Source organism: Sciurus vulgaris (assembly GCF_902686455.1).
Source record: "Sciurus vulgaris genome assembly, chromosome: 10".
Taxonomy (NCBI): domain Eukaryota; kingdom Metazoa; phylum Chordata; class Mammalia; order Rodentia; family Sciuridae; genus Sciurus; species Sciurus vulgaris.
This window is the reverse complement of record NC_136470.1, coordinates 129,166,618-129,179,043: the sequence shown is the minus strand read 5'-3', so window position 1 is coordinate 129,179,043 and position 12,426 is coordinate 129,166,618. Positions and strand designations below refer to the sequence as shown.

At 34.1% G+C, this 12,426-nt stretch overlaps 1 protein-coding gene across 13 annotated transcripts in view; it reads right to left on the bottom strand.

Annotated features, from left to right (window-relative positions):
- Positions 1-8,234: 8,234 nt before the first annotated feature.
- The window catches only part of TRPC1 (transient receptor potential cation channel subfamily C member 1), a 90,036-nt gene continuing 85,844 nt past the window's right edge, over positions 8,235-12,426 (bottom strand). For all 13 annotated transcript variants that reach the window (XM_079101079.1, XM_079101076.1, XM_079101071.1 and 10 more), the window contains 3 exons: positions 11,327-11,528; positions 10,817-11,011; positions 8,235-9,590 (listed from right to left, as the gene is read on the bottom strand). In XM_079101079.1, coding sequence (XP_078957205.1) covers positions 9,363-9,590; positions 10,817-11,011; positions 11,327-11,528 — 625 coding nt within the window. In that variant the 3' untranslated portion in view covers positions 8,235-9,362. The remainder of the gene's footprint in view (positions 9,591-10,816; positions 11,012-11,326; positions 11,529-12,426) is intronic.

Sequence of the window (12,426 nt, the reverse complement as noted above, 5' to 3'; positions counted from 1 at the left end):
TGACACAGCAGCCATTAATGTCATTCTTATAAAAAGTGGGACACACTTAAAAAAATCCCCTTCAAGCAATAAGAATATTATTTACATGTAAGTTTGTCTTTGTATTAGTTTATACTTTGTTAAAATAGTTAAGCATTCTGAGAATTTTAGGAACTAAATGGATCAAATAATGTCAATGCAGAAGCAGAGAATATTAGAGCTGGAATGGTCTCTCAGGCATCTAGTCCAAACTCTTTCATTCTATAATTGGAACAGAAGCTCAGGTGTAGCCAGTGACTCGCCCAGGGCACACATCTCCCAAGAGACAGAGCAGTCATTTGCGAAGTCTTAATTCCAAACCCAGTGCCCTCGCTGCCACTAGAAGAGGCCCTCCCTACTGTAGCAGAAAGCCCTTTTAGCCTGATTTGAAGCATTTAGATACCAGATTCTAGTACTTAGGCTAGTATCTGCTAGCATAAATTGGTCTTTTACAGAGCTTGAAATTAGAAATGAGCCTGATCTCCTTACCTGTTCACACCCAGGTAGCTGGACCAGGCAGTACCAGCTAAGATGCATTCTGCCATTGCTTTTTAAAAATTTATTTTCACTTAGTAGTGAAGAACTGTGAAAGGCCTCCCATCATTCACACAGCTGCTTAAAATGTAGCTGTACCTGAGGTGGATGTGACAACTAGCCTTCCAGGAAGTGCTGGTCAGGATATGGAGGTGGGGACTGTCATTGTCCAAGAGGGTAGAAGGAGCATTAGTGATGAACAAAGACTTGGGTCACAGAGACTTCCATGGTAGAAGCAAAGTTTTAGAAATAAGGGAAAATATTATTTTGGGTGAAAACAATAATTACCAGCCCTGGGGGTAACTGGACATTTAAATGACAGCAAAATATAAGTTAAAAATAAGAATCCCTGTTTTGGCAGAAGTAAGCAATGACTATGAACTGGCTGCCAGGGTTGGAAGCTGTTCCTAAGCTCTCACACTGAGATGCCCATCAATTCCTGACTCATCCGCTGAGGAAGTAGGTGAGCTAGAGAACCCAGCAGACAGCTGAGTGGTTGCTTCACTGGCTAGGGCCACCTTCTAGAAAAGCACCTCTTCCAGTCAGGATGTAACCATGAACTCCAATGGATTCCAGCCTTCCTTTTGAGAATACCTGTTATTTCCTTTCAGAATACTTGTTAGGGGACTTTGGAGTGATTACTTAAGATTGTTTTCTCTTCCATCTTCACAGGATCTTTGTACTGATGCATCACAGGCAGCAGGTTTAGAGGTACTAGATTCCCGCATTGCCAGCAGAGACTGTGTTGGGTCTCTGAGTGGGGCTGAGGTACAGTAGGGTAAAAACTTAGAGAAGTAATCCAAACTCTTCATCCCCCCATTGACATCTTTGACACAAGACTTACAACTGGTTAGGGAATCGTGGTTAGAAGTATGGCCCTGGTTCGTTGTTAGTGTTTCAACCCTGAGACCAAAATACCTGACAAGAACAACTGAGAGGAGGAAAAGTTTATTTTGGTTCCCTGTTTCAGAGGCTGAGTTCATGGTCAGCGGAATCCATTGCTCTGGGCCTAAGTGAGGTAGACCATCATAGTAGGAGGGCATGATGGAGGAAAGCTGCTGAGCTCGTGGCATATGGGAGAGGGGGAGCAAGGAGCCAGGGACAAAACGTTAATTCCCAAGAGCATGCCCCCAGCCACACCGTCCATGGTTACCACCCCGTACAGTAGACCTTTCAAACTGTTAATCCATCAAATGGCTTAACCTGCTGATTAGGTTACAGTTCTCATATCTGATCATTTCGCCTCTGAACAATGTCTATCACGTAAGACGACTGGGTGACACCTTGTATCCAAACCCTAAAACTCGTCTTTTGATTCAATCACTCAAAACAGAGATGATCAAGCTGTCTAGTGAAGCTGTTCTTTCTGGTCCAACATCCATTCCATTACTTCTGTTATAAAGTCATTTATTTTGACTGTACTTCATTTTCTTTAGTTATAAATTGAGGAAGTGAAACGAGATGCTTTCTGGGGTTCCAAAGTTATTTTCTATTAGGAATTCTTTTTAAAAATTTGTGTTATGATTACACACAATAGCAGGATTCATTGTGCTCTAGCTGTATATGCAAATACCATAATTGGTCACTTTGATTACTCAAGTATCTCCCCATTCCTCTCCTCCTTCCTCCCTAGTTCCTCTACTAGTCTCCCTTCTATTTTTATGAGATCCCTTTTTTCTTCTTCTTTTTTTTTTTTTTTTTCTCTCTCTCTAGTTTCCACATATGAGGGAAAACATATGACCCTTGACTTTCTGAGATTGGCTTATTTCACTTAGGATGATGTTCTCCAGTTCCAAAAACATGGGTCATTTTACAAATCTGCCGATCACCCTTGCACAAGAGCCATGCTAATCTTGTCTGTATTGTTCCAATTTTATTATACATGCTGCCAAAGCAAGCACTTGTTTTTATTTTAATATATTTTGGAAATCAAATACATACACATGAAGAATGAATAGGTAACCAGACTGATACATCACAAAATGTTTCAGATTTATAAATAATACTCATGTGTTTCAGGAGGGTCTCGATAGCTCAATTTTAATCCTTTGATATCAATTTGATTCCTAAAACAAAAATAACAAGAATTATACAAATTTCCCAAGTCTTTCAACCTTAGTTGAAAGAAACTTACCTTTTTTTTTCCCCTTGAGGTAGGGCAGTGCTACCAATGTCCAATGATACTTTCTGGACTACTGATGATGTGAACTAATGATGAAAATCTTTTTTAAAGTCCTAAAAAAAGGTTATTAATCAGAAAGCTCTCGTGTGAGTTAAGTAACATTAATCAGAGACTCCTTTTGCTTGAATTCATGGACATGTTTGTGTAAATGCAAACAAAATTTTTACCAAATTATCCTAAATCATTTATATTAAAAGAGAAGGATAAAAATATTAATTTAGGACCTTGATAACTTAAATATTTACACTAACATTTAGGGTAATCAAAAAAGATTCTAAATATAGTATGAAATTTTAAAACTAGCAGAGGGGAAAAACATTAATGAAGTGAAATAGGAAAAATGCAAGAAAACATGATGGTGCGATACAATGTATCAATAATTTTAGTAAAACAGTTAAACACAAAAGTAAAAAGTCAAAGGCAGACTAGATTAGGGGAAAAAGTCCAACTATAAGCTATTTGAAGGAGACATCTAAAACAGAAAAACTGAGAGGGGATAGAAAAAACTTCACGAGAAAACATTAATACTAGAAAACAATAGACTTTAAGAGGGTTATAAAGAGATACAATAATTCTAAACCTGTATGCAGCTAATTACAGCCTTTAAAACATATCTGATATTATATAAATGGAAAATGTCAAGTTCATCATAGTGGAGGATTTTAACATTTCTCTCAGTAATTGACAGATTTAAAAGAAAACAGTGATATAACAGTTTTGAGCCAGTTATGCAAAAAGTTATGCATAAAACAACAGATTTATCTAATACACATAAAGAACAATACCAAAAGCACATTATTCTTCAGCACATATGGAACAATTTCAAAACTTGCCCACAAACTTGCATCACAAAGCAGGTCCCAACAAATTTCAAAGGACTAGTATTATGAAGATAACTTTCAACAACATTGAAGAATGAGAGGTTAATTTTTTTAAAAAAGTAACCAATAATAACAAAAAAAAACAAAACAAGAAAAATCCTTTACTAGACCTTGATAAATGTGTTTTTAAATAACTCATGTGAAAAAGAAACCAAAATGGAAAACATAAAATATTAAAAACTGAACAGTAATAGAAATACTGCATTTTTAAAATGTATGGAATGTAGCTTCAAGAGCACCTTAAAATTTATTACCATGTGAATGACACAAATTGGGAAGTTAGCAAAAGAACAACAGAATAACATTATTTATCTACTCTACAGTGCTAGGGATTGAACCCAGGCTCACACGTGACAGACAAGCCCTCTTCCACTGAGCTATACTCCGAGTCCTACAGTGAACCTACAAAAGGTAGGGAGAAATAGCACAGCATACAGGCTTGTTTCAGCATTCATTTGGAAACCTTGAGTCTGCTCATCTGTGAAATGAGGAAGATGAATGGAATCCTTCTGGGATCCCTTATGGTCTCAACATATTTCCAGGTCCTTTATACCTCAAATCATAAGGCTAAAAAGTAGCATAGAAATGAAATTAACCAGTCTCTCCATTTTAAACACTTTGGTCCCTCTTGGACTGGCTCATTATTTTCTGAGACTAATTCCTACTTTCCTGTTTATTTACTATCTTACTGTCCAGTCTCTCTCTTTCTCTCTCACCCATCTTAGTGGTTTCTTTTTATTTATTTATTTATTTTTTTAGTCGTAGACGGACACGATACCTTTATTTATTTATTTACTTTCATGTGGTGCTGAGGCTCGAACTCCGTGCCTCACATGTGCTAGGCAAGTGCTCCGCCACTGAGCCACAATCCTAGCCCCATCTTGGTGGCGTCTGATCCTTGTCATAAAATTAAGTCTTTAATAAACTAGTGCTTTAGAAAAGCAGGGTCTAGATGACTAATAAGTTCAACTTATAAGTCAACCAACATGAACTTACAAATTAATTTAAAATAGCAAAGCTTTCAGATATATCTTACCCAACAAAATAAAATTAATTCAGGATCTCAAGTCAGTCATTATACAACCTTGAATAAATTATTTAAAATGCCAATTTCCCCATCTATTAAATTAGAAGATAGAAGTAGATAATCTAAGTTTTCTTCCAGTTCAATTTGAGGAGCATTAGAGCACAGAATTTTAAGTATGTTACCCCGAGAATATTTACACATATAAATAATACACACATAAATATTGTTTAAATTTCCTTTCAACAATTCTGTGCCATAACATTGAAGCTGAGCATACAGGAGAGAATAAGAGAATGATTCCTTTCCATGCTTAGTTTACCTTTACAGCTTTAAGAAAAAAAAAAAAAAACCTGCAATAAAACAAACAGAAAATTGGTGTTTGCAATTTGCACTTAAATATTTAATGGGGGAAATAAAATATGGAACTGAATTACCTCACATAATTTGTTCAATTTCTGAATGAGTTACTGAGGTAGCCTGTGCGTTCTTCTCAAGATTCTTTTGAAATAGTATCTGACAGTTTTAATATTTTCCAATGAGAATAATCTTGCCCAAAATTAAAAGATGAATTAAATAAAAATTTTAATGGAGAAAGGGAGACTGATAGTTGGTAATAGGATGAAGAAAATGGAGCTTACCTGTAATTTATTTGATTGGCCTGGATAGTTCTTTTTTTTAAACATACATTTACCTCCTACACAAACCTGCTGTTTTACCTCTTGCATTACTGTAATTTAATCGTCATCAGAATTCATGTCTCTCCTAAAGATGGTTATTTTTAAAGCATGTAACTTAGCACATAAAATGTTTCCTAATTTTTGTTTGGTATATCTGAAGTGCTTATCTCAGAATGCAGGTAGGAGGAGCAGGAGGAGAAAAAACAATGTCAAACTATCAAATGAAAGAGAAACACTTTATGGAAAATTCTACTAAGTATATCTTCCAGAAATAGTATGTTTACAAAATGGGCAGCAAAGCCAGAAAGCTAACAAATTAACTCACAAAGGAGAAATTTAGAGCAGCCATTATTCCTATGCTATTAATATTTCCTTAGTATGATTCTGAATAATTAGACCCAGTAGGTTTAGTCGCCAGGGACTAGCACCTCAGCCTATTTGGTATTTCATAAATACATTTTCTGAGAAAAATGACTTAAAACAGTTTAAGGAATCAAAAAAAAAAAAAAGCTTCCTTTGGCAGTAAAGAATTGTATTTATTAGTAAGGAGATGAAGGACAGTTCCAGTTTTATCATTTTTCTAGAAAGACCAAACAACAGTAGTGGGTTATGTGTGTCCTTCAACCAATTAATAATAACTTCTAGTTGCTTCTAGGAATGTTAATCTGAATGAAATGAAATCTGAACACATTACCATATGATCAAACATACTGGTCTTCATTGGGGTAGCATGGGAGGTAAAATCAATCTATGCTTTCAGTTATTAAAATATAATGACATTGCTGAGGGAAACTATAAAATCTATAAAACATTGCTGAGAGTAACTAAGGAAGGCCTAAATAAATGGACAGATGCATCATGTTGATGGACTAGAGAACAACATTGTTAAAATGTCAATTCTTCCCAAAGTGTGTCTGTAGATTGAATACAATAGAATACTGACAGGAGATATATTTCTTTTTTTGATAGAGATTTAGAAAAAAATTCATTTTTTTTGTGAAAAATCAGAGACCCTACATAACAAAAATAATTTTTAAAATGTACTTCATGCAAGCATTTATTACTGGTTTACACCACGGTGTTGCTAGTGATGGGTACTGGCTTGCATATTGCTTTCTTTTGGAGTAGTAATGAATTAAAAGATTCCACTGTATTTTCTTATCTCTTTAATATATTATAGCATTATGTTTTATATTTTCTCATCAGATTTATTGATGAGTTGTGCATGCAAATCTTCTTTCCACCAGACATTGTCAGCCAATAATCCAATTTCAATTCCTATAGTTTATCTTTTCCAGTACTGTTATGGAATTGCCCAGTATATAACCTTTGTGAATGGCTTCCTTCACTCACTTTTTAAAATTCATGTATGTTATTGCATATATCTGTAGTTTGTTCCTGTGGTGGCATTATAATGTATTAACCTAGCTAGGCCTAATTATGTTTCCCAGAATTCACTTCCTTCCTGATATGCTTCTAGTTAGGATGGGTCACAAGAGACACCTTAGTGTGACATCTGGAGAGCAGAGATAAAGCAGCACCTTTTCTGTTTTTTATGCAGATGCTTCTGTACCTCACACGTGGCAACTTACCCATGAGCTCACCTCGCTGACGAGGGCAGTAGCCAGGCTTATAGATGTTCCGTCTTTCCTTGGATCCTACTTCACCTCTGACTCCCGAACCAACTGTGTTTTAGCAACACACTTCCTAAGGCTGGGGGCAAAGCAGTTCTCTCGTAGGATACCAATTCATCGGGTTAGAGACAAGAGAAGTGCCATAGGTCTCAAACCACCTTCAAGGGTTCCTGCTTGTCGTTGCTCCCTCCTTTTCATCTATCTGTCTATCCTTCCTGCCTGCCTACCCCACAAACTTCCAGCGCCAGCATTACATGCAAAAAACAGCCTCACAGAGACTGCTTCTCAAATCCAACAACTGTAACATCAAATTTTTATAAACAAATCACTATACACACACGCCTGCCAAGATCCTAGAAGCTTTGCTTCTCTGACTGAACTCTGACTGATACAATTCCTTTTCACTGCCAAGTAGATTTCCATTGTATGGATATACAATTTTTTAATCCATTCATAGCTGAGAAACATTTAGTTGTTTTCAGTTTGGGATCATGAAGAAAGCTTTTATGAACATTCACATACAGGTCCTTGTGGGGACATATTGTTTCAAAATATGGTATTTATAAATATAAGAGGAAACAGCTAACAGAATCAGATGTGACTGCCATAAGAGATGGGAAAGGGTACAAAGAGGGTCTAAGGTTGATGTTTTACATATTAGTCCTTTGTTACAATGATTTTTAAAAGCTAACACCACTGAATTTTACATTATAAAAAATAAATCTTATGGTATGTGAATTATATCTGAATTTTAAAAAGTATATGATAATATAATAGACTCTCATTTTATGCTTTAAAGTCAAGTTTTATTCACCTTTTTTCTATACTCATTCAAAATACACCTCATAAGTAACTCATGCATGCAGTAGGCACTCTATAAATATTTTAATTTAATAATAAGGTGTTTTTAGAATGACTAAAAATTCTGATGTAAAATCCCACTTGGGAAGTGCATAATCCCATTGTAGACAAAATATAACTTTACAATAAACATTTTTATAAGAATTTGCCCCAAAGAGGGAACACTTAAAATTTTGAAATTAAAAAATAAAAATTAAAAAGTAAGAGAAACATAACACTAACATATTTAGACAATGATCCCTGGATCGGTGGTGCTTATAGACCCAGGGCTACCTGCACCCTGTGGCCTTAAGACCATCTGACATTCAGTGAAGGAGAGAATTATATACCTAATACCTTCTTAACTGGAAATGCTGCAAGAATATATAAGCTACATCCTATGAAAAAATTCTATCTACATTCCTCATGTGAACACAGAAAAAAATTTAAATACACATTTTATTCTTGAATTAAAAAAACAAAGCTTTTTATCTTAAGCAGCAAGAATAATCCACAAATAAGCATGAAATCACTTGAATAGAAGCTATGTTAAATCTGTGGAAAATACTTTGGGAGATAAGCTCAAGAACCTTAATTCAAATATAAAACAAATCCTTTCATTAACGGGTCTTCCATTGTTTTACAAAACCGAAAAGCTATGACTATACAAGATAAAGATGTATCTTCTATTTCATGACTATTCACTCTGACTTGAAAAAAATCATAGCACTATCTTGGTAAAGGAAAATTAAAAGCACCCAAATAATTCAAGAAATAACTGTGTGAACTTATAAACATAAACAAATGCCCTATGGCTAAAAAATAAAAATGTTTACTGTTTTCAAAAATGACATAATTCTATAAAAATCTAAATAGACTACACAATACATGGAAATATATATGTATATAATATTAAGTGAAAAAAACAAAATTAAAAAATGATTATAACCATGTAAAAGTAAATATATTACAAAAACAAAAACTGAAGTGAATTTAAATTGACAGTCATAAATAGATTCAAATATTCATTAGGGTTTTTTTCTTTGTTGCTTAAGATAGCAAAATAAAAAAAATAGACTATTATTTTTAGATAAAACTCTATTCCTAAACAATAAATACTGAACTATATTTGTGAACTAAAACAGAGGTTTTAAAAATCATAATGTCTATATTTCAAGTGTATCTTACGGTAGGAGATAAGCCCACATTAGCTGATCTTCACTTTTACAAAACTTTCTGGGCAATGTGTCTATTTATAACTACTCTTCTTGCTCATAAAAAGTAACATTTTAAAAGCACTGTCCAAATAAGAAAATCAAATAGCATGCTAACAAAAATCTATCTACTTAATCTGTTTTGCTCCTGCAAAAAGCCACTGACAGATTTTAAAAAACTAATTCTGTATACATATATTACATAACATATATTTATGCTATAAATATTTTAAAGGATGGCTTTTACACAATTGTTTATTTCAATATATATCTTATTAATTTAATTGCAAGTTATGTAAATACAGTCTTTCAGATTTGTTATTGAAAATTATTCTCTACAAGATTTAGAAAATGGCTAATTTCTTGGATAAAACATAGCATATTTAGAAGTCCGAAAGCCAAGCAAATCTCTTATTTCATTTCGAAATTTTGACAGATCTTGGCGTAGTTCATTGAGATTTTCCACAGTTGCCTGATCTGTACTTTGCATCTTCTGTCTCATGGAAGTCAAGTAACGATGCACTAAGCAGCACATCACTTTTTGGTAGTTTTCATCCCTCTTTTGTTTCAAATTTCTCCATTCCTTCAAAACACACAATAATATGGTAACCAATACTATGCAGGGGAAAAAAATACATATAACTATTTACAGTGATGGGGATGGAACCCAGAGCCTTGTAGAGGCTAGGCCAGCACTCTACAACTGAACTGGACCCCAGCTCCAGAAACAATGTTTAAATGAGGTGGATTTGTAAAGAAGATTCACAGATCTTTCAATGCTTTTTTACATAACTGTTTGACATGAAGTGATACAAAATAATGTTTAACACTTGTTTAAAACAATTAAAGATCTGCATATTTGTTTTATTCACTCTTCACTATGCTTACCTTGATTTTAAAAAATGGCATTAGGAATTCTCAATTTATAGCAAGGATTAGTGAACTATGACTCTCAGGCCAAATGTGGCCTCATTTCTGTTTTTTATAGTATGTGACCTAAGAATGGTTTACACAGATGAACATTTGCAATTAATTTTATGATAGGCAACTTTCTAATCTTGAACTTTCAGTACAATTTTATCCCTACCAAAGGGAATCACATTCTTTTATGTTAGTATTCATTTATTATAAAGATTATTATTCAATTATTATTATATTTTTAATTTCATCAATAAAGATTGGTGGCAATATTTTTCTCTTGTCATACTACTATTTATATAATATCTTATAATAATATCATTTTATATAATAAAATCATTTAATAATATATAATATCTTCCATTTTGGCTTGCAAAATGTGAAATATTTACTCTCTAGCCTTTTACTGGAAAATTCAGCCAAATCCTGGTTTATAAGAAACATGTACTGAATTATTAATATACTGAATAACTTTCAAGAAGAACCAAATAGCAACAAAGAATTTTTAGCAATTGCCAATTTCAGTTGTTTCTTAAAGCATGAATATGCAATACAGTCAATACAGGAGCTGCCTCTAGTAGTCATTTTTTAAATCCACAATGAAAGAATAGGTGTTCTAAATTATTTTCTGTATTTACAAACTATGAGATGAGACTTCACATGCTGAGGAAATTTGAAAACTAAGGAAATCTTGCTTCTATCTCTCACTCTGAAATATTTACCAAGTTCTTACTTCATATTAGATACTATGCTGTGTATCAGGGATACAACGGAGGATAAAACAAACTAGTCATAGGCCCTTAAGGAACTCACAGATTTATGTTTTAAGAAACATCCAATATTAGGGATTGCTAAAACTTCTTTGCTGCAAATCAAATTTTACTTTCTTACCTTTAAACTGTTTTGCCGTTTGACCTTGCCTTTTGATGTATGAGAACAAATCCACTTACTGAGGCTACTAATCAGATAGCAAATAGTCTTTGGAGAAGGAATGATGTTGAAAGGTGGGGGTAATGTACATTTGTCATCAAAGTAGCTAAGCCACAACTTTGCTCGAGCAAACTTCCATTCTTTGTCTTCATGATTCTATAGCAGACAAATGAGAAGCAATATAGATGAGTACATACACACACACACACACACACACACACACACACACACACACACACACACCCCTCCACGGCAGAAGAGGTAAGGGAAGATGTTCTTTAAAACCGTCAAAATGTTTCCACACCATGTAGATAAAAATTGGTCCAAGGCTTGCTATTTTTATACATTACTTTTAAAATCTATATTTAATTTTAAATACTATTTCTGAATTCTTATAATCTTTGGTTACTTTATTACACACATTTAGTATGATCTGAAAAAATATAAAGTTTTAAAAGAAAGAACACTTACTGCTATCAACTGAAAGCTTTTATGAAGCATTGCTACCAGCAGCTTCGTAAGCACAATCACAACTACCACATTGTATGTACCAACGATAACGGCTCCAACAAAGGACTGCAATTCTTCTCCATAGCTAAATCTTGTGACAAAAATTGCCACATGTGCTAAGGAGAAAATATACCAGAACAAAGCAAAGCAAGTGCCAATGAACCTGTAACGATAATTACATTTCTGTTAAAAGGAAATTAAATAAATTGGGAAAATGAATATATATATTGAAATTACACAAATATACATTAATAATCCTTGCATAATACTTTATAGAAATAAATGAGGTTGATTTCCCATAGTACATCTTATTTTTTAATTTATTTTTATTTTTAGTTGTAGATAGACATAATAGCTTTATTTTATTTATTTTTATGTGGTGCTGAGGATCGAACCCAGTGCCTCACACACATGCCAGGCAAGTGCTCTACCACTGAGCTACAATCCTAGCCCCAGGTGTGTCTTATTAAACAAGGACATGGACTTAAAAGAAGATAAATAATTCCTAACTGTTTAATCTTTTGCAGTCTGTCTAGTTTCAACCCAGAAGCCTATTTGATATCTAGTCAGATTTTGTTACCCTTCTGCTAAAAACTTCAAATGGCACTCACTCTCAAATCCTTATAAGGGCCAACAAGGTCCTACATGGTCCCTATTACTTTTAGGTCTCATCACCAGCAACTCCCCCAATTCACCACATTCCACCTGCACTGGACGATGGAACTGTCACATGCTTCCGTTTCTGGGCCTTTGCCTGTGCGGTTACCTCTGTCTGTGAATGCTCTTCTCCAAAGAACTTCACGGCATCTTCTACCAACATTAGCTCTTTACTTGATTATCAACTCTTCTGGGGTACTCTGTAGTGCCCTATCAAATCTCTCTCACATGCATAATACTTCACCCAAGTTGTACTTGTCTTTTTAACCCTTATCATTATGTAACATACTATATATTTTATCTTTTTAGTGCCTGTATCACCTCACTAGAATGTAAACTCCATTAGGGTAGTTTTTTCATGAACACATATTCATTAATCTTATTCTTTAAATAAGAGGACACCC